Source organism: Zalophus californianus, chromosome 13 (assembly GCF_009762305.2).
Source record: "Zalophus californianus isolate mZalCal1 chromosome 13, mZalCal1.pri.v2, whole genome shotgun sequence".
Taxonomy (NCBI): domain Eukaryota; kingdom Metazoa; phylum Chordata; class Mammalia; order Carnivora; family Otariidae; genus Zalophus; species Zalophus californianus.
In genome coordinates, this window is record NC_045607.1 from 90,877,556 (window position 1) to 90,899,139 (window position 21,584).

The 21,584-nt window shown below is 42.2% G+C and overlaps 1 protein-coding gene across 2 annotated transcripts in view; it reads left to right on the forward strand.

Annotated features, from left to right (window-relative positions):
* The window catches only part of SPTLC1 (serine palmitoyltransferase long chain base subunit 1), a 62,031-nt gene extending 48,168 nt beyond the window's left edge, over positions 1–13,863 (forward strand). The window contains exons 9-15 of one of the 2 annotated variants that reach the window (XM_027615549.1): positions 798–905; positions 2,870–2,965; positions 3,321–3,417; positions 4,500–4,554; positions 7,750–7,867; positions 10,797–10,870; positions 12,477–13,863. In XM_027615549.1, coding sequence (XP_027471350.1) covers positions 798–905; positions 2,870–2,965; positions 3,321–3,417; positions 4,500–4,554; positions 7,750–7,867; positions 10,797–10,870; positions 12,477–12,609 — 681 coding nt within the window. In that variant the 3' untranslated portion in view covers positions 12,610–13,863. Of the gene's footprint in view, positions 1–797; positions 906–2,869; positions 2,966–3,320; positions 3,418–4,499; positions 4,555–7,749; positions 7,868–10,796; positions 10,871–12,444 lie in introns of both variants that reach the window. The other variant, XM_027615547.2, reaches the window with a different exon arrangement.
* Positions 13,864–21,584: the final 7,721 nt, after the last annotated feature.

Genomic DNA, 21,584 nt, shown 5'->3' on the forward strand with positions numbered 1-21,584 from the left:
GTTCAAAGACATTTTATTTAACACATATTGGGGAGTTTTTTTGTTTCTATTATTATTTTTTTAAAGATTTTATTTATTTGTGAGAGAGAAAGAGAGAGAGAGAGAGCACAAGCAGGGGGAGGGGCAAAGGGAGAAGCAGGCTTCCCACTGAGCAGGGAGCCTGACGTGGGGCTCAATCCCAGGACCGTGGGATCATGACCTGAGCTGAAGGCAGACGCTTAACTGACTGAGCCACCCAGGCGCCCCAATTTAACACATAGTGTCGATTCATTCCCATTGAGCTCAGGGCGGTCAGCACTGTAACTCATGCCTGAAATACAGCTGATCTAACACAACTGTTGTCTCTGTAAGACACGTCGTAGCCGTCTGGCACTTAAGAACACTAGACGGCACTTCAACGCTGTGCTTGGGGCCCTCCTAAACAAAATCGCCAGCAGAGAGCACAAAATGCAAAAAACAAGTGTCCTTCAGGGCTTCTTTATTAAGAAGGACAAAGAAGTAATAAAGAAGCCCTGAAGGACACTTGTTTACAGTATGAGCTGAAGCAGTAGTCAGACTTAGCTGGGAATGTGCAAGGATTTTGCCCCCCTACACTATGCCGTGTGTGCTGATTGCAGAGAGACTTTAGCAGGTGGGCAGATGCACAAGTACAAATCCACCAGTATTGAGGATCAACTGTACATGCTTTTTTTTTTTTTCTTCTTATTTTAGGTTTAGGTTTAGGTTTGTTCTTCCCAATATATTTTCTAGTGTGCTAATCATCAGTAGTTTAAAGTTGTGTTTTGTTTACCACTTAGGTTAAGTTAAAATACAAATACAAAGCAAGAATCTTTCTGGAGGAAAGCCTTTCGTTCGGAGTCCTGGGGGAGCATGGTCGAGGAGTCACTGAACATTTCGGAATCAGTGTAAGTTCTCCTACTCCAGCACATTTCCTTGTATAGAAAACATGCAGTCCCATCCTGCCGGACATGTTTCATGGGCACAAGACGGCGTTCCTCATCAGTGTGCAGGGTCATGCAGCTTTGGGGTGTGTCATTTCGCTGAGCCCGTAGAGGATCAGGTCAGCCAGACCACAGGCCTGTCTTCCTTCAAAACCTGTAAACTCACAGTGGCTACTCAACAGAATTGTGGTCTGTTTACTTGGTAGCATTTGATCTTGGCTTTCAATATCTCTTCTCTAGAAATGTGTTTTTCTTAAAATCAGTAAGAAGTCCCTAAATTAGTCCTTTAGAAAATATTATGATGGCAGTGAATGTTGTTCTTTCTAGTATTTATAGTTCTGAGTCCTCTGTTATTTCTGTGTATGGAGTATTAGACAGTCATGACTTCTTTAGAGAGTCAGAAACAATGCTGGCACAGGTTATGCAAAGCCTCAAGGTTCCAGACAACTGGAATGAGTTGGTCATGTGTTCTCTTGCTGATGGGAAATGAGCCCCAACGGCCCCCAGTCTTAATGGTTTGTGCCCCTGGAGCCTGTCAGGGAGGAGCAACGTCAGCCTATTCACAGGACCTGTCTTCACCCACCACCGTGTAACCTGTTGAGCTGAGGGAATTTTTCTGCAAATCCTGTACATAATAGTTTTGCAACCTATGTTAAAAAGTTGAACTAAAGAACATGAAAATCACCTTAGATTATCTATATCCCACTACCAATATGGTCTAGAGAAAAATGGAGAGCAAAACAAATATCACAAGAAGTTAGACCGACACATACTCCTCAAAGACAGACTGATATTTGGTGATTAAATGCACTAAGGAAAAGTGCAGAATATATGGACCTTATTTGGATCCTGATTCCAGCAAATACTACAGAAAACAAGCTTTGTGAGACAGATATTTGAACACTGAATATTTGATGATATTAAGAAATTTTTCATTTTTTAGGTGTGATAATAGTTTTGTGATTATGTTTTTGAAAGTGTCCATATCCTTTAGAAATGCACACTGAAAAACTTATAGATGAAACCATATGAAGTCTGGGATTTGCTCCAAAGAAATAATGAGGGCAGCAGGGAGCTATACAAGGTAATGGATTGTCCATGAGCTGATAATTACTGAATCTGGTGATGAGAATTGTTTACTCTGTTCTCTCTACTTTTGTATATGACTGAAATTTTTCATAATAAAAGATTTTTTTAAAAAAGAGTGCACAGATTTCCTTGTTGGGTCTGTGGACCATTTAGAAACCCCCAGCTGTGCTTGGACCAGTTGTCATCACGGCCTTCAGTAAGTGATTTTGAATGGCTGCTGTGTGCCCAGGATGCACTTGGTGCTGGTGCTGGTGCTGGAGCTGGAGCCGGTGCCAGTGCCAGTGCTGGAGCTGGTGCTGGTGCAGAAGGTGAGGGTCAGCGGAACACTGAGTTGAGAAGATGGGCAGGACTCAGAAGCCCACGGGTACACAGTAATTGATTTTATTTTTGAAAAGTTGAAAGGTAAATTGAATGTAGGGATAAAAATGCTCAAAACTGCGATAGATTTGTATTTCTCTCAAGTACCTTTTGGGGGAAGGCCAGCTGGACACTGTTTAAGCAAGAAAATGATCTTATTTTGTACCTCTGAATATTTTTAGTATGAAGCAGTTTTGGATTTCATTTTCTTTTAATTTCTCTCTCTCCTGCTGTGAGTAAATTGTGTGTGCATAATGAAATCGCCAAAAAGTGTAAAGTGAGACCCTTTAAGAGGTACATTTTGACACATCTGTCCTTGTAGCGATAAATTTTGTTTGGTTTACCCTTTACTTGCATGTAGGTAGTGTGTTTGAACTGAGATGTTGACATGATCAGGGCTGAAATTTTGTCTGCAGGCTTGACATGGTTTTTATTGTTTCTTTAAATTGAGGAATAACTACTACTGTCCCACTTTTTTGCAGATTGATGACATTGATCTTATCAGTGCCAACATGGAGAATTCCCTCGCTTCTATTGGAGGTTTCTGCTGTGGCCGATCTTTTGTGATTGACCATCAGGTGGGTTCATTTTGAAAAACAAAAGCAGAAAGTGAAACCAGTTGTTCCACTGGTCATGCTAAGAAGTTACTCAGCATGTAACTTCCAATCACAGAATTTCATTCTGACCTAGTTTACCACAATTTTTATTTAAAAGTCGGTCTGTTAGAATCACTCAGAATATTTACATTTGAAATTATCTCCCTTTTTAAAAAAGTCTTATTTGTGTTACAAGTATAACTTGTATACACGTGTGGATCTTACCACCTTACCATTTGTACACACTGTATGGAGGTGTTGCAGATCTGGTGCCTTTAGATTTTTTAGCCAAAAAAAGAAGCATATTTATATCTTTAACTTGTTCGTTTCTTCTTAGCGACTTTCCGGCCAGGGGTACTGCTTTTCAGCTTCGTTACCCCCCCTGTTGGCTGCCGCTGCGATCGAGGCTCTCAACATCATGGAGGAGAATCCAGGTATAATCTTCTGAACCCAGGACACCAGGCATCACAGTGACGTCAGCCAGGCTGCTGGCGTGCTTTTGGAGTAATTAGCTGGAGGGAAAGTGTTGACCACACAGAGCTGTGCCTCTGAATGACATTACCTGGAATTTATAGGGAGAATGGCAGTAAAGACATCGTCCTGCCTCAGGAATTCAGTGGAGAGCTTCTTTCCTCCCAGGAGACAAGCCAGAGCCAAAGTGGCGCTGGCTCCCAGGATGGGCAGCGATGCCAGGAGGAGGAGTCAGCTCTGGGCTGGCTAGTTGTCATTGGAGAAGTTAGCTGAAGTGTGCTGCTGATTCTCGGTACATATAATTTGAAGCTTATCCGGTTTTTTTCCTCAGCCTTTGACTCATGAGTTGGTACTAAAGCCAAACCCAGTTACCAACTGTTAAAGCTTCCTTAATGGGCCAATTTGACTAAATTTCAAATGTGCCTTTTGGCTGTGATAGCACTCCTCACAAAGCCTAAAACAGAAATGAAAAGCAAGCCTTACTTGGTATTTCTAAATTTAGAATTTTTAAAATTTCTAAATTCTTAACAGTTTTAATTCAGAGAATCAGGAAATGTGAATGTTTCTGGGTGCACATTCATATGCTTGCTTGTGAGAAGGCCTGGCACTCCTGCCTCTTGCTTAGATGTTTTAGTTTTTTAATTGTCCATGAATAAAGTGAAAATATCAAGGAAAAGGTAGTAAACATTACTACAGTGTCTATCTTTTACCCAGTTGTTAAGGGTCCAGAAATAAGTAATATATTTATACCCTTTTATTAGCCAGATTATTTGTAGAACCTGGTGAGAACAAGAGCCATTGTTTTGTTGTGGAAAACCTCATCCCAGATTCTGCTGAAAGTGGGTGAGGAGCTGCCGGGACGTATGTGCCGAAGACCAGGGCTTGGGCCTTTGGAAGTGTTCCTGTCTGTGTGCTAGTAGTCTGTAGGAGGATTTACAACATTTTAAATTGATGAACTTGAACTTTAAAAATCTTTAAAAATATTTTTAGATTAGTAATATCAGATCTTCCAGATGTACTATCAAGTGCATTTCTTTTCATACAGGTATTTTTTTAGTGTTGAAGGAAAAGTGCGAACGAATTCATAAAGCTTTACAAGGGTAAGTTTTATATATTTTCAACCAACTTAAAGTTTATCTCTACCACATTTAAACAACTAGTGAAAAGTTTTGAATATCACCTCTTTGGTTTTGAGTATATTTAATAGGCTTGGATCAGTTTGACTGAATTACAACTAAGAGAGGAGAAACTCCATTCAGTCAGATTTGTCTATGGGCTTGAAGCCAGAACATCCATTTTGTGGTTGAAGAACCATGACTGTTTTTCTAAAAAGAATACAAGCTCACCAGTAATATAGCAGTACCTACAGCACAAAACATGCTACCACCAGAAGTAACTCGGGTGAACATGGGAGAATCTCTCCACATCTGTACAGATAAAATGATACCATTATATGTTACAAAATTAGGTGACAGCGGGTTCATACTGGCCATACTCTTTAGAAAATTACTAAGTTTTATTTTAAATTAATATAAGAAAAACAGGTGAAACTGAAATGAACCTTTCGAGTTTTTACTTGTGTTTGTCTTAACTACACAAGAGTAGCTCTTTAAGGTTGCTCTGGAAATGGAGGAAAAATTCAGGTTGGTGACAGCTTCAGGCAGATTCCTGGTCTTACAGAAAGTGATCTCACGTTGCCCGAGGTATTTCCTTTTGCCTTACTTAAGGTGGAAATATGTCTTTCCAATCATGAAAGTCCTACCTGTTGACAGATGTGGGAACTCGAAGCTTCTCTAAAGGCCAAGGACAGTGAGTAAATTAGCAGATCACAGCTGTTCCAGATAAAGTAGGGGCAGAAATAATTAAAGTTCTGGGTGTGTCTACATGATGGCAACAGAAGTTCTTCTTGCATGATTTATGGTTAGGAGATATTATTTGTGTTGGTACCAGTTACTTTGGTTTATAAAATAATAATATGCCAACACAGTACAGCATGTTGGAGTCACTAAATTCAGGAACACCAGCCTCAGGTGCCCTTCATTCTGTCTAGTGGTATTACTGTGTTCATCTTGTAAGCCCAGCCCTCCGCCTGACCCGCTCTTTCCACCTTTCTCCCCTCCCAGGTCCCCAGCCCCCTGTCTGCACTCCACCCACTGTTAGCAGACAGCCTGGCTTCATTGCTGTCACTCGGATTCCCGCATCTTCCCTCACCAATCTGTACACACACAGGCATCTGAACCAGTCTTCCCTCAAGTTACTGCTGAAGAAATGCCTTCTGCCATCATAGCTCTTCCCCTTCAAGGGCCCAGCGCCTCTGGCTGTCTCTTCTCTTTTGTCACCCTCTCTGGAGTCATTTGATTAGCATTGAGTACACTCCACCCTCTTGTCTCAACTGCTTCTTTCCCTTGAAGACCCCACCTTCTCCAGCTGCTAGCCAGTTGCCACTTCTCCTTGTAGCTGGTCTTCTCTGCAGTTTGCATTTTGTCCTCATGAGCTGATATCCAGCAGCCCTTCCAAACTCCTTCTAGTGGTTTGTTTCATTCTGTTTATGATGCTATATATAAAAGTCCTATTATCTGAATAATGGTTCTCTCTTCCTTCCAGATTCTTAAACATCTTAGTAATTTTTCTTCTCTTATTGCATTGGTGTTGGTCGCTAACACGCTATTGACATTTTCTGTCATAGTAGTGATATACCTGTCATTCACAATATAAAAGCATTTCTTCATTAGGTATGAAATATACTATAAGTGTTCTGTAGGTGGTATTTATCAAATTATTCCTAGATTTGGAGGCTTTTTTAAAAATCATAGATTTGTCTTATGCTGAATTACATTGTCATAATCTTTCTGGTGTTAACTTATTCTTGTATTCTGGAGTAAAACCCTATTTGATTACAGTATTTTTTTCTGCGCTGTTCTGCAGCCTAGTTTATTGAGAGGTCTTAGTAGGATATGTTACATTTAAGGAAAGGAGACATAAATTATAGTGCTCACTGGTGGTTTGAAAGGCAGGTGCAGTTGGCTTCTGGCACCTCACATGATCCTTGACACACAGTAGTCATTCAGTAAAGCTTGGTGAATCCTAAATGTGCTTAAGGCATCAGATGTGCTACAAAGTGCTTTTTGTGCTAATTTCATTCTAAGGGAAAAGCACATCTTTCCAAGTGAAGCTAGCTAAACAGAGGCAGTCTAAAATGTTTAGCTCAGGGGCGCCTGGGTGGCTCAGTTGGTTAAGCGTCTGCCTTCGGCTCAGGTCATGATCCCAGGGTCCTGGGGTTGAGCCCCACGTTGGGCTCCCTGCTCAGCGGGGAGTCTGCTTCTCCCTCTGCCTGCCACTTTCCCTGCTCGTGTGTGCATTCTTTCTCTCTCTCAAAAAGATAAAAGCTTTTTTTTTCTTTAATTTTAAAAAATTAAAAAATGTTTAGCTCAGTTTCAGATGGTCATTTATCACCATTTATAGCCTAGGAGATGAGTTAAAAAACTATTATTAGTATCAGATAAAAATGAACTTTAAGTGAACCTGACCTACAGTTCTCTTGACATCTGTAATAATCATTTGAAAATACAGGATTTTACCCCTAAAGAAATTTCTCTCCCTCCCTGAGAAGCTGCAGATGTCTGTGCTGTTAAATCCTAAGAACGATGAAAATAGTCATAATTCAAGTAAAACTTAACAGAAAACATGCAAATAAGAAGGGAACTATACAATCTAAACATACTTCTGATGGTCAGAATGCAATGTTTTTAATTAATATCAGAATTCATCCCTATAATTTATGGAAAACAAGATACAGCTAAAGACTGAAATAATAAACAAGGGAACATTATCAATAGTAAGTAGTCATGAAGGAAACAGTAGTAGGAAACAATGGTGTAGACGCTTCCCTAGAGGAGTGATTTGGGAGGGAAGCCCCAGGAGGTGGTCCTCAGGCTGGGACCTGGCTTGTTGGCCGCTGCAGAACACAGGGAGAGGGGCAGATGAGGAGGGGGCCTGCAGGCCAGAAAGGAGGGAGCAGCCTGCAGGTGTGAGCCAGAGGTGTCCGTGAGGACACGGAACTGCCTTGCAGCCACACTCACAGAGTGGCCCTGCAGGCGCATCCTAGACTAGCGAGCCCTGCCCAGAGCATGGATTTCAGCTGTCTCTGTCAGGATCGGAGCCACCACATGATGCTTTCCTGGAAAAGCCACAAGCTTCTGTTCCATTCATTAATGCAGACTTTGTACAGTTACTTAGATGTGGGATATCCTTGCACCTGGAAGGGACTTAACGCTTGCATGTGTGTTTGCTTTCAGCATCTCTGGGTTAAAAGTGGTGGGGGAGTCCCTTTCTCCAGCATTTCACCTGCAGCTAACAGACAGCACTGGGTCTCGAGAAAAAGACGTTAAACTACTTCAGGAGATTGTAAATCATGTAAGTATGTAGTTCTTCTACCTTGAACCCACGTAGTGTTTAAATGTCTAAATGATTAGCCTTCCAGAAAACCCATTCGCTTGGCATGTCCAAAGCCAGGCTTTCATACATGTAGGTGGGGTGGCATTATGAGTCACAATCCCACAGAGCACTGGACAGCTGTCTGGGCTGAACCCCCAAAATAGCTCAGAGACAGGTCAAGATATTCTTGTAATCAGAAAGGAAGAAAGACCACTCCTTTACCAGGCCTGATTTGGAGGTTGACTTAAATATCTTTATCTCCTGAAAGTGATTTTACTAGTAATTGTAACTTAGTTATTAACTGAGAAATGCCTCTCCGGGGAAGACTGCTTGCCCTTCTTTGCTCGGTAGAGCTGGTTTCCTGGAACCCTGCCCCACTCACTTGCCTCCATGCAGCACTCCCCTCCCCCTCCACCTCACAGAGGAACGGAAGTGGCCGTGCAGCCCCTTGAGCAAGCCTGCTGAGGTGGCCCTGCCTTTACCTGACTCTTCAGTGCAGCCAGCATGCATTTGAGAATGGGAGCAGGCTTCGTTCTGCCTCCCTGTGCTGCTCGTCCTGATGGTTCCTTCCAGGGGCCTCTGCTCTGAGGCCGTGCCACTGGGCGTCAGGGTGATGGCTGTCCTCTGCTGTGAGCCTTTGCCCTGTGGTGGCCAGGGGGTCAGGCCTCTCTCCCCGGTCACGTGGCTGCTCAGTATGGAGACCGAGGGTGACACCACCCTCTGCTTCCCAGCTTGCTTTAGCTGTCCTATGTCCTACAGTGTGGACCACATCACCTGGAAGGATGGATCATGGAGAGCTTCATGCAGTTTGTGGCCTTCTGGAGTCAGTCATCTCATAAAACAAAACCAAACGCAGAATCTGAGATTCCTAAGTAAGGAAATGTGTGAGATTATGAGCAGTCGGGCTTCAGTGACTCTCACCTTCCGAGTGCAGAGGTGCCACAGGTGTCCCCTTGGGTACAGCTCTGCAAGCATGAAAAAGACTCCCTCTCAAGGGAAGAAACATCCCAGAGGCACCTTTTACCACCTCGGCACTTGTACTGTTGAGGTCACGTGAGTGTATACAGACGTAAAACAAAGTACAGCATCCTTGGGGTTAGGGTTCTGATACAGATGTGGCACCAAAACAGTTTATAAATTAGATGCAAGCTAAATGGACATGGCAGTAAGAGCTGTCACACTGGCTTCGTGTGACCGCTGAGCTTGTGCACTAAGCAGATTGCCCAGTGCGGTGCCCGACACCGACTGCTGCAGGGCATCCTCTCGGAACCGCAAGCCCCTCGCCCCAGGCCCCTCCGGCCCCCCTTGGGATGGCGCTCTGCACCGGCTCCACGCCACGGGACGTGGGCCGTCCCTGCCGCCAGAGCGCTCATTCCACATGAGAACCCCCTTGGTTCTTTCCTCAAGAGATCACAGCAGTGGGGTCTTCCTTCTGCTTGTGCCAGAGACACCGCCGAGGGCAAGCGAGAGAAGCATGGGATACGTGGCCACGCGTGTGTCTTGTCTTCAGAACGGAAGAGAAGGCAAGAGCCTGCACAACTCACGGATGCCAGACGCCGTCTGAGGCCCCAGCTCGAGGCCGGCTCTCTCCAAGACATCCTCATGAGATTCCTCATGAGATCCCTCATGAATCAGGGAGCAGGGCTTCAGGGGAGGGACAAAAGACAGTCTGGAAACTGCCTGTATGCACAAAAGCGCGGTCCTGCAGTGTCTGCGTCCTCATCTCGAGCTCTGCTGCACTGCCTCGTCAGTATGGGCGAGAGAGGAGACAGCTGTGGTGCGGACTGTCACGTGAGCTTTGCACAACGCAGAGCTCTTGCCAAGTGCTTGTTGAGTTGCTTGACAAGACACTGTTTTTACAAACTGAACGATGGTTTATAATGTTTCTTAGCTAGCCAGGGCTAGGAACAGAGCCAGTCCAGATGTGTTCAGGAGTTAACTCCTCCGAGTATACTGCAGATGGAGCGTGAGTGGGAGTCTGCCATGGTGCTTGCTGGTGGTTTCCGTTGGGCGTGCAGCAGCGCACAGCCTGCCTGGCGGCGGACAGCGAGGCCCCTCTTTGGGCAGATACCCTCACTGCCCAGCCCTGGGAGTGCTTGCTCCTTCCTTTATCAGTCCCCTGGCTCTGACTGATGCTTTTTTAAATATAATGCACAGACCAGAAAATTCACCCTTTTAAAATAATACAGCTGAGTGGTTTTGAGTACATTCACAAGGTTGTACATCACCTCATTCCAGAACATTTTCATCACCCAAAAAGAAACCCTGATAAACCGTGACTTCAATCTGATTTTCATACTTTATTTTGATAGAGCATGTTTGAACTTTTAAAAAAATATTGGCAAGTGGTTAAGGTATGAAAAAGCTATGCAAAAAATGGGTGACACCAGACTCTCCTGGCCTGGTAACACCTGCTCTAAGGGAGCACATGGAAATCAGAGGAATGGCTCATATATGAAGTGTGAGCAGTTTGCCTCTGAAACCGTTCACCTGGTGTTACTATTAAGTCCAACTTTTGGTTCATTTCTGGGGCTTTGCTGGGACTATTTCCCCATGTCCTCCTTCTACTTTGTTTAAAATGGAAATTCCTAGCTCCCTGTGGCTATTTAAATTGAGTAAAATTAAAAGTTGAGTCGGTGGCAGTAGCCCTGTCTCACGGTGCTGGACAGCCACATGGCTCACGGCGGTGCCCTGGGTGGTCCAGAGTGGAGGGCGCCACCGCAGGGCAGTCATGTCGCTTGGGGCTGCTCGGGACGGGGTCCTGGTATTTCCATTTTGCCTTCTCACAGTTGTAACTGGAAAAATGAATGCATGCTGTGGTCAAGGATAGCATTTCAAGTACCTTCCTGTTGTAATGAGCACAGTGTCCGCAGCCCAGCTTGCAAACGTGTCCCTCTTCTTCATACAGTGCATGGACAGAAGCATCGCATTAACCCAGGCACGCTACCTGGAGAAAGAAGAGAAGTGCCTCCCTCCTCCAAGGTTGGTGGACGTTAAACTGTGGCCTGACTTGTTTTTCCTACTTTCAGAACTCTGTATAAAATGTATCCTGTTCCGAAAATGTTTGAAAGACTATCACGGGATAAGGAAGAATGTGTACTATAGTACATCATCTGTTTTCTATTCTTAAACTGGCCATTTTTAAATTTTTAACTGTAAAGCACCCCCCTCCCCCCAGGACTCACTGCACCCTCCCAGTTAACTCAGAGAAGTGTGTGAGACCCCAGGACTGAGCTGGGACAGCCGAAGTTCTGATCCGCAGAGGTCTACCACAGCCCTAAGCTGCACGCGCTGTGCTGGCCACGTCTGCGGTGAGGGCGGTCCTGTGGGAGGGGCACATCCAGACGGTGGTGTTGACCCCACTGCTGGCTGGAGCACCATGTGGTACTTCACCTGGCAAACACATACAAGCCACCCAGGGAAAAACAGAGCAACAGTGGGGAAGATCTAGAGAGGTTCAAGAAGCCGTACATGGGAGAGCACTTGGACTCTTGATTTAAAATTGGTGCTCATTCATTGCACTTCAAGTATAATCGAAGGAGGTAGACACCCAGGGCACGAAGTGCTCAGGGTCCTAGCACAAGGTCGGTGAGGTCAGAGGAGGAGGGCATGGTTCATTCTGACCTGGAAGGGATTCAGGCTTCCCAGAGTAGGTGATGCTCAAGCCAAACCCAAAAGATCAAGTATGTCAGACAGACTTGTCAGTGCCGCCTTCTAGCAGGGTGTGCAGTGGTATGGAGACCCTCAAGTGCATCTGGGGGGCCAGAGCACTAGCCTGAGAGGGGCAAGTGAGAGGACCCTGGAGACCGGGGAAAGCCCGGGGGGTCCGGGAAGACTCTGGAGTCCAGAGCACTGTGCGGGCACGGAGGGCCAGACTGGGATTCTGGAAGACCACTGGCAGCAGCTCGGAAGTGCCCTAAATGTCTGCCCTCTCGTGTCTGATTGCACCCAGGCAAAGCTGTGAGCCTGTGTTTCAGAACAGGGGCCACACTAGCTTTGTACCTTCAGCGCTCCCTGCCCAGCACAGCACAGCTCTGTGCAAGTGTCCAGTGGATGATACAGATGTTTGCAGAGGGAAGTAAGTAGGGGAGAAGAGGTAGAAGTGCCCTGTCAAACTGATAGGTTTGGTCTTTGGTTTCCTGAAAACTTAAAAATGTCTGCCTTGCCTCAAGTATTACAGAACTTCAACATGACTTACCGAATTGTAAATGAGCTCGGGCATGCAGACACTCCTTGATTTGAGACATGTTGAATTCCAGCTTCAGGCCTGGTGTTGCTTGGAGCAGTAGATGATGTAAAGGGTGGGGTTCTCGGCACCCCCAGGCAGAGCCCCACCACAGGCTTCCCTGACTAGATGCACCACCAGTCGGGCCAGGAGTGGCAGACTTCTGTAACTGGCCAGTCCGTGTCCACACTTGACTCCGCTGCACAGTGAGGAAGTGGCTGTAGACAGTAGACCCACTAATGAGTGGGGACATGTGCCAGTAGAACTTGACTTAACAAAAACAGGTGCCCTAGACTCTCCTTTGACGATTTTCTGTGTCGTTATTTCTCAGCATTAGGGTTGTGGTCACAGTGGAGCAAACAGACGAAGAACTGGAGAGAGCCGCGCGCACAATCAAGGAGGTGGCCCAGGCTGTGCTGCTCTAGGCCGGGTCCTAGGGCCAGGCGGGCAGCCGCCACGCAGCACACACACAGGCCTCTGCGTCACTGCCTTGTGACCTGGGAGAGGCCTGCGGGTACCTGGAGGGGTGGCCACCGGGCGTGGGCATAGACTTGGCGCCCAACCACGAGGAGGATGCTGGTTATTTTTAAAAAGAAAACACATCTAAAAGCCCAGGAACTGATTTTTTTTTTAAGAAGAAAACTAGTGACAGCATATAACTGGTATTTAAATTGTGCTATTTAGTACTATTTAAATGTTTTATTATACTAGTATTTTATATTCTTTTTTTGTTGTTTAAAAATGGAGCTCCAGTTTATCTTCTCTCCCTCCAATAGTAAAGAGCGTGCAGGCACTCCTTAACATTTCCTAGAATAACGTCTCTGCAGCATTAGAGCTTGGAGGAACAACACCTCACTGTCTAGGACACAAAACCTATTCTCAAGGGTCTAATTCAACCGCATCTTTTCAGCCTTCGTCCTGTGCAGCTCAGTGGTGGCTAGTATATAAGGAAACACTTTTTGTGCGATTATGATAAACTTTTCATTGTAATATATTTGAATCCTAGAATTTTTATACACACTAAATATTGATGTTACACCATTTCTAATAGCTAATCTTAACATACCTAACCGGAGAATGAGTACTCATTATATTTCCCAAGTGATCAATAATTTAAATCAAATACTACTTTATTTTAATATAATTGACCTTCACATTTATTATGTGTTGATTTCTGATCTGTTTTAGGAAGAGGGTTACTGTGATGTTCCTAGACTAGAAATCATGTCCTTGATATTTTAGAATATCTTGAATGTATTCCTTTTTTGTGGAGTGGTTTGCCTAAGGATATATAACTAGAGTCTTTTTATAAGCTAAGGAAAATTACTTTTCCTTTTAGCTATGGATTTCAAATATCTAAGAATGTGAATGCACTAAAAATAAAGTTTTTAAGCTGTACTTTAGCTATCTTTTTTTTCTTTAGCAAACCAGGTTCGGTGGTGTAAATGTTTGCGCTGGGTACCACAAGGTAGTGCGTAAACATTACACCATTGTTTCTTGTCTGAGTAAAGGTAGAGGAATAAAATTGTTTAAAAAATGTATAAGAGTGCCATTTTTATAGTCTATGTTCCTATTAGCGAATGGTCTTCAACGTCTTTTTAAATAACATATTTTTTAACATTCAGTTTCTGTTTTGCTTGAGGCACTTCATACATCCGTGCCTTGTGATTGCTGCTGCAAAGTACTCTCTTTGGGGGTGAATCTTTCTGCTTTATTTTTTAATGAAATAAACCTACATTCTTGATAATCAGTCTATTTGCATGTGTAATATATTCAACAGAACAGTCTCTTGATTTTAACTTTTCTGCATTTGGAGGGTAGTATTCTTGGTGTCTGTGTTTAGAAAATACTAGTTAAATGTCATAGTGCCTTTCGTCAGTGTATAGTGTCTGGAATTCTCTGGGTTCCTGCTGGTTGAGCCTGGGCCACTAAGCACACATGCCTGAGCTGTTGTCATTAGCAAATGGTGATAGCAACTTTTCAGCTCTTTTCATAATATTTTCTGAGTCAACATTTCAACATCTAGATACTCATTGCTACGTTTTAAAAATGACAGAAACTCCTGGAAAAATGGTGGAAACAACACACAGTGTTTAACTTCAGCCTTTGGGAACATCAGCATTTTCAACAAAAAAAAACAAATCTTTCTATTAAAACTACACAGTGACCAACATCCAGTTATATACACCACAAAAAACATATGCTAGGAATAATAAAATTGTATAAAGCTGAGGCAGAATGCTGAGAGAAAACTCCTCTCAAATCTGAAGCAGGGCACACATTTCTCTGAGAAACAGTGAGAAGGTTCTGGAGGGCTCTGTCCATGACCCGGCTGAGGCAGGCAGCACGGAAGCCATTTGGGGACCATTTTCACTCAGCACAGGTGCCCACAGGGGTGGGAAAAGCCAAGTGACTGCTCCCCTTCTGTTATCTACGGCTAGGTCCCAGCTCAGGAAATGTGGGGCTCTGGACAGGTTGGGACAGAAAAGAGAGCAGTATTTCAAAGCTAGAACTCCACAAATGGGACCATATGCATTTGTTTTATGTACCACTGAATGTAATGTGCCAGTGGTAGGATGCATTTCAATAACAAATATAATGTCTGTGGAAAAGGTGTGTCTTTAAATCTATGAGATAAGACCGTAATCATCGGATGTGCAGGCCTGACTCCCTCTTTCCTTGTGTACATAAAACCTTAGTGTCCCGGAAGACAGAATGTGTGAGGACGATTATGGCCACCTACATTTCAGTTATCTCTGTCTTCCCAAAACACTGTCTTTATGAGAATATCAAATCATTCATAACACATACCTACAGTATGGATTATGCTGTAGAGAATACCTAAACTTCATTTTCCTACCTAGTGCCCTGTAAAGAGGATAATGGGGTAGAAGGTTTAATAATAAAATGCCATCTCTGAAAAGCAACATATAAAGGAAAACAAGTGGAGCAACATTGTCAAGATTCAAGGGAAAAAGAAATATGAATCAAGTATCCAGAAAAGCAGTCTTTAACCAAAGTAAGTTGGTAGAAAAACAATTTAAAGTTAGAGCTCAGTATTGTGTTCATAAGCCCTTCCTGAGGAATCTGCTAGGGGACAGCTCCTTCTGATCAAGAAATAACTGGGGAAATTAGAATTAAAACAGTAAACTGAAAATACAGAAGAAAGCAATAAAAGGAAGAATAGAGGTACAAAAATCAATATGAAACATAGCAAAACCCCAACCATATAGATAATTGCATTAGAACATAAATGGACAAAGCATTTCATTCAAAAGGCTGAGGTTGGCAGATTACATTTAAAAAAAAAATCATGCTGAGATACACTTCACAAAGACACAAATAAGTAGAAATTAAGGAGATGAAAAATATGCCATGTAATCAAGAACCATATGAGAGGTGGAGTGACTGGTATCAGTATTAGAAAAATAATGGACTTTTAAGACGTGTTACTACAAATAGAGACATTACAGAATGATAAAGGTGTCAATGCATAGTGAAAATATAACGATTATAAGTGTATATGCTCCTAAAAATAGAGTCCTAAAATATGTAAAGCAAAACTGGCATAATTGAAAGAATAGAAAATTTAACAATAATAGTTGGAAATTTGAAAAAGCCCACCCTAAATAACTGATAGAACAAACAGCAAGAAAGTTAGTATATAAAGAAGGCCTGAAGAGCACTCTCAACCAACTTGAGCAAACCTACCTACATTTGTAGAACATTCTACTCAGAAACTCCAAAACACGTAGTCTTTTCAACTGCACATGAAAGCCTTCAGGATAAACACGTGCTGGGCTGTAAAACAAGTCTCGGTAAATTAAAAGATTGAAATCACAAAAAAGTATATGTTCTCTGTCCACAAGTCAGAGATTCTCAAAAAGAAAACTGGAAAAACCCCAAGTAAATAACTCATGGATCGAAGAATCACAAGGGAAGCTTCTTAAATCTTCTGAACTGATTAAATAAAATTTATGTGACACAGCTAAAGCAGTGGTCAGAAGGAAATTTGTAGCTTTAAATGCCTGTATCAGAAAAGAAGAAAACGTTTCCGGTCAATAACCTAAGCTTCCACCCTAAGAAACTGGAAGAAGAAGAGCAGATGAGGCCTGAAGAAAAGAAATAAAGAACAGAGAGGAAATCAATAAAATAGAAAGAGGAAATTAATGAAACTACTGACACACCCTTGCTGGACTGGCCAAGAAAGTAACAGAGAAGACACAAGTTACCAAAATCAGGACCTAGAGGGGCAACATCACTACCATTCCCACAGAAATTAAAAAGGGTATAAGAGTATTATAAGTTTATGCCAACGAATTAGACGATGTGAATGAATTCCAAGGAAGACACAGATTAATAAATTCTATGAGAAATAAAAATCTGAATAAAAGTATAACAAATACATTGAATTAGTAATTTCAAATCTCACAAAAATGTCCAGATCTAGATGGCTTTACTAGTAAATTCTACCAACCATTTAAAAATACCAATCATTCACAAATTTCTTTCAGAAAAAAATTGGAGGAGATGTGATACCAAAGCCAAACAAATTACAAGAAAAGAAAACTATATATACTTTCCCTCCTGAACACGGACGCAAAAAGTCCTAACTTCTAGTCACAATTTTACTGGAGAATCTAGCCTATGCAATGGTGGGGGAGGAATTGGAAAAAAGGAAGTAAATTTATTTGCAGATGACAGTATATGTCGAAAATCTTAAGGCATCTATATAAAGAACTATAGTGGGCGCCTGGCTGGCTCAGATGGTTAAGCGTCTGCCTTCAGCTCAGGTCATGATCCCAGGGTCTTGGGATCGAGTCCCACATCGGGCTCCCTGCTCCTTGGGAGCCTGCTTCTCCCTCTGCCTCTCTCTCTCTCTCTCTCTGTCTCTCATGAATAAATAAATAAAATCTTAAAAAAAAATCTTTAAAAAAAAAATAAAGGAAGAAAGAACTATAGTAATAAATGTGTTTAGCAAGATCAGAAGATACCAGACCAATATATAAAAATGAATTGCATTTCTGTATATTAGCAACAAACAATCTGAAATGAAATTAAGGAAACAATCCCGTGAATAATAGCCTCAAAATAAATTTAACAAAAGGTATGAGACTTGTACACTGAAAAATATAAAAATTACAAAAGATTGCTATGAAAAATTGACGAAGATTTAGATAAATGGAGAGATATTCCGTGTTCATGGATTGGAAGACTTCCCACATTGATGTAGAGATTCAGCGCAGTCCTTATCAAAATTCCAGCAGACTTTTACTCAGAAATCAGCAAGCTGATCCTAAAATTTATATGAAAATAGAGACCTATAGTAGCCAAGACAATTTTTAAAAAGAATAAAGTTGAAGGATTTAACACTACCTGATTTTAAAATTTACTACAATACTGTAGTTAGCAAGACAGTATGGTACTGATACCAGGATATGTCAATGGAACAGAGTTGACTTCAGGAATAAACCCTTACATTTATGGTCAGTTGATTTTCAGCAGTGCCAAACTCCTGATTCAAAGGGAAAGGGATAGTCTTCTCGACAAGTGTTGCTGAGAGAATTGGATATTTTAGTAGGTCCAATAATGGCCACCCAAAGAATTAAGTCCTAATCCCTGGAATTTGTAAATGTTACCTTATCTGGAGAAAGGGGTCTGTGCAGCTGTGAAGAAGTTAAGGATTTTGAGCTGAGATTGCCGTGAATTACAATGGTGGACCCTAAACACCACCCCACGTGTCCTTCTAAGATGGAGGCAAAAAGAGACGAGCCTTAGACACACAGAGGAGATCACCCCAGAGGAGAAGGCCATATGAAGGCAGGCTGCAGTGAGTAGCCACAAGGAGAGGAACACCAACAACCACCGGAAGCTGGAAGGGGCAAGAGCAGACTCCCCCCAGAGCCATCGGACCGAGTGTTGCCTTTATGATGCCTTGATTTAAAGTAGACCTTATGGGGCGCCTGGGTGGCTTAGTCCGTTGAGCATTTGCCTTCGGCGGATCCCAGGGTCCTGGGATCGAGTCCCGCATCGGGCTCCCTGCTCAGTGGGGGGGGTCTGCTTCTCCCTCTCCCTCTGCCCCTCCCCCGCTTGTGTTCTCTCTCTCTCTCTCTCTCTCACTGCTCTTTCTCTCTCTCCCTCAAATAAATAAAATCTTTAAGAATAAATAAAGTAGACCCTTATCTCACACTATATACAAAAATCAACTGATGATGGACCCAAAGCCTAAATATCAGGTTACACTACAAAACTTCTAGGAGAAAGCATAGGAGAAAATCTTTTAAATCATTGGTTAGGCAAAGATTTCTTATGTAGAACACCAAAAGCATGAGCCAAAGAAAAACATTGATAAGCTTCATTAAAATTGTTTAGATTTGCAGGAGTTCCTGGGTAGCTCAGTTGGTTAAGTGTCCAACTCTTGATCTCAGGGTTGTGAGCTTGAGCCCTGCACTAGCATGAAGCCTACTGGGAAAAAAAAAAAACATAATTGGGGCGCCTAGGTGGCTCAGTTGGTTAAGCATCTGGCTCTTGATTTCAACTCAGGTTGTGATCTAAGGACTGTGAGATCGAACCCCGTGCTGGGCCTGGAGCCTACTTAAAATTCTCTTTATCTCTCCCTCTCCCTCGGCACCCCACCCGACTCTCTCTCTCTCTCTCTCAAAAAAAGTTTTAAAATGTTTTAAATTTGCTCTCAAAGGGACAGAATGAAGGAAATGAAGACAAGCCACAGACTGTGAGAAACTATTTGCAAAACTTACATAATCAAGGATGTGTATCCATGTATAGAAAGAAATTCTAAGAAATCAAAAATCCAGATTTTAAAATGGTGGAAAACATTTCACCAAGAGCCAGTTAGTGTCTAAAAATCTCATGGAAACCTATTCAACATCATTAATCATTAGAAAAATGCAAATTGAAACTACCAAGATACCACCTGACACACACTAGAATGAGGATAATAAAAAAGATCATACCAGCCATTGGCAAGATAAAGAAAAAATGAAAACCTCATACACTGCTGGTGAAAAGGTAAAATGGTGCAACTACTTTGGAAAAACGGTTTGGCAGTATTTTAAGAAGTTAGCATAACTTTCCCAAATGAGCCAGCAGTGTCACTCACAAGAGAAATGAAAACACAAGCTCACGCAAACACTTGTACATGAACGTTCACAGCAGTGTTATTATTCATAGTAGACCCAAACGAATCCATCCAAATGTCTGCCAGCTGATGAAGCAACAAAAAAAGGTGGTATTTCCATACAATGGAATACAATTCAGCAATTAAAAATTAGAAATAAACTTCTAACACTTGTTACAATATAGATGAATCTCAAAAACAAAGACATTCTGCTAAGTGAAGAAAACAGCAAATCACACAGCTTCTTATGCAAGGTCACGTTTTCATTGTGCTACTTTTGTTTGTTCATTATATATAATCCTGAGAAGAAGAATATGTTGCCATCATGTTGAGAATATTTTTAAATTTTCATTCTTATGCAACGTTTTCAGTCTGGGTGACTCTTGAGTGAGGTATTTAACTTTCGGAAAGATGTGGATAAGGCTATTTGCTGTTAGTTCCTTTTCTTTTATTAAAAATGTCAGGGCACCTAGGTGGCTCAGTTGGTTACGCATCCAACTCTTGATCTCAGCTCAGGTCTGATCTCAGGGTCGTGAGTTCGAGCCCTGCATTGGGCTCCATTCTGGTCGTGGAGCCTTCTTTAAAAAAATTTTTTTTTAATTTAAAAATGTCAGCAAAGTAAAACATGCACAGGGTTAAAAAAAATCAAATTGTATTGAAGGATTTCCACCCCAACAGTTCCCACACTCAGCTATGCTATCAGGAGGCAACCCCTTAAGACATTTCCCCTTTTGGGGCACCTGGGTGGCTCAGTCATTAAGCATCTGCCTTCGGCTCAGGTCATGGTCCCAGGGTCCTGGGATCGAGCCCCGCATCGGGCTCCCTGCTCCGCGGGAAGCCTGCTTCTCCCTCTCCCTCTCCCCCTGCTTGTGTTCCCTCTCTCGCTGTGTCTCTCTCTGTCAAATAAATACAATCTTAAAAAAAAAAAAACAAAAAGCATTTCCCCTTTGTTACTTCTGGAGAATAAAACATTTGTCTAAATAATTTTATGCCCCCATTTCCTCATTTATCAACCTGAAGTCATAATTAGGATCTCCTATTTTGAAAATGTTTTGTACATATCCTTTCCCCATTTTTCTATTTGAATTACCCCCTTCCCTGGTGTATTTTTCTATTAGCTCCCGGTTTATGCTAGGCAATAACCCTGTATAGTTTCATGCAGCTGTGTTGTTAAAGACCTGCCATCTGTATCTTAACTCTCTCATTGAGCAGAAGCCTGAATTTTGGTGTAATGAGAGCCATTGATTCTTTTCCCTTACAGTTTATGCTTTTGTTTAAGGACTTTTTAGCATTCTTTGCTCTCTATTGATTTCCAGACTCTTATCTTTCACATTTAGGACTTTAGTAGAGTCTGCCTCTAGGTCTGGGATTAGGTAGGGGCCCAATTTTATTTTTCTTCTATATTCTGTATTGCCAAGTCATTCTCTAAACAGTCTGTTGTTTCCCCATTAATTTATTTTTATACTTTATCTTATGCTGAGTCTCATACAAACATGTGGGTCATCTTCAAATCGTCATTTTCCCTTGGTCTATTCATCTGTTCTTGTGTCAATTTCAGTATGTATTAAAATACGGCCCTTGGGCGCTTGGGTGGCTCAGTCAGTTAAGTGTCTGCCTTCAGCTCAGGTCATGATCTCAGGGTCCTGGGATCAAGTCCCAATCCGGGCTCCTCGCTCAGCGGGGAGTCTGCTTGTCCCTCTGCCCCCCCCAACACTCTCTCACTCTCTCTCTTTCTCAAATAAATAAAACCTTTAAAAAATAAAAAATAAATTAAAATAAAATATGGCCCTTTAGCATGTCTCAGTATCTGGCAGGACACACCCACCCTTTGTTTTCTCTAAAATTCGATATTCATAGATTTTTACATCTTTATATGTATTTTTAAATAATTTTGTTGAGTTCCTTTGAAAAATACCAGCTGGAATTTTGACTGATACTGCATTTCACTCATAGGTTAAATTATGAAGAATCAACATCTTATAATATGAAATGTGCCTATCTAAGAGTATGGGATGTCTTTGTATTTATTCAGATCTTCAATCTCCTTTATTAGAGTTTTTGTTTCCCCATAGAAGGATTTTGGATTCTTGGATAATTTCTAGATGTTTTATACTTTTAGTCATCGTAATTTGTATCTTACTTTTATTATATTTAGTATACTTATTGCTGGCATAGAGAAAGACCATTAGTTTTTTTTCTTCCCCCCGCCCCCAAGTTTTTATTTAAATTCTAGTTATTTAACATACACTGTGATACTAGTTTCAGGTATAGAATTTAGTGGTTCAGCACTTAACATGCAACACACTGTGCTCGTCACAAGCGCCCTCCTTAAT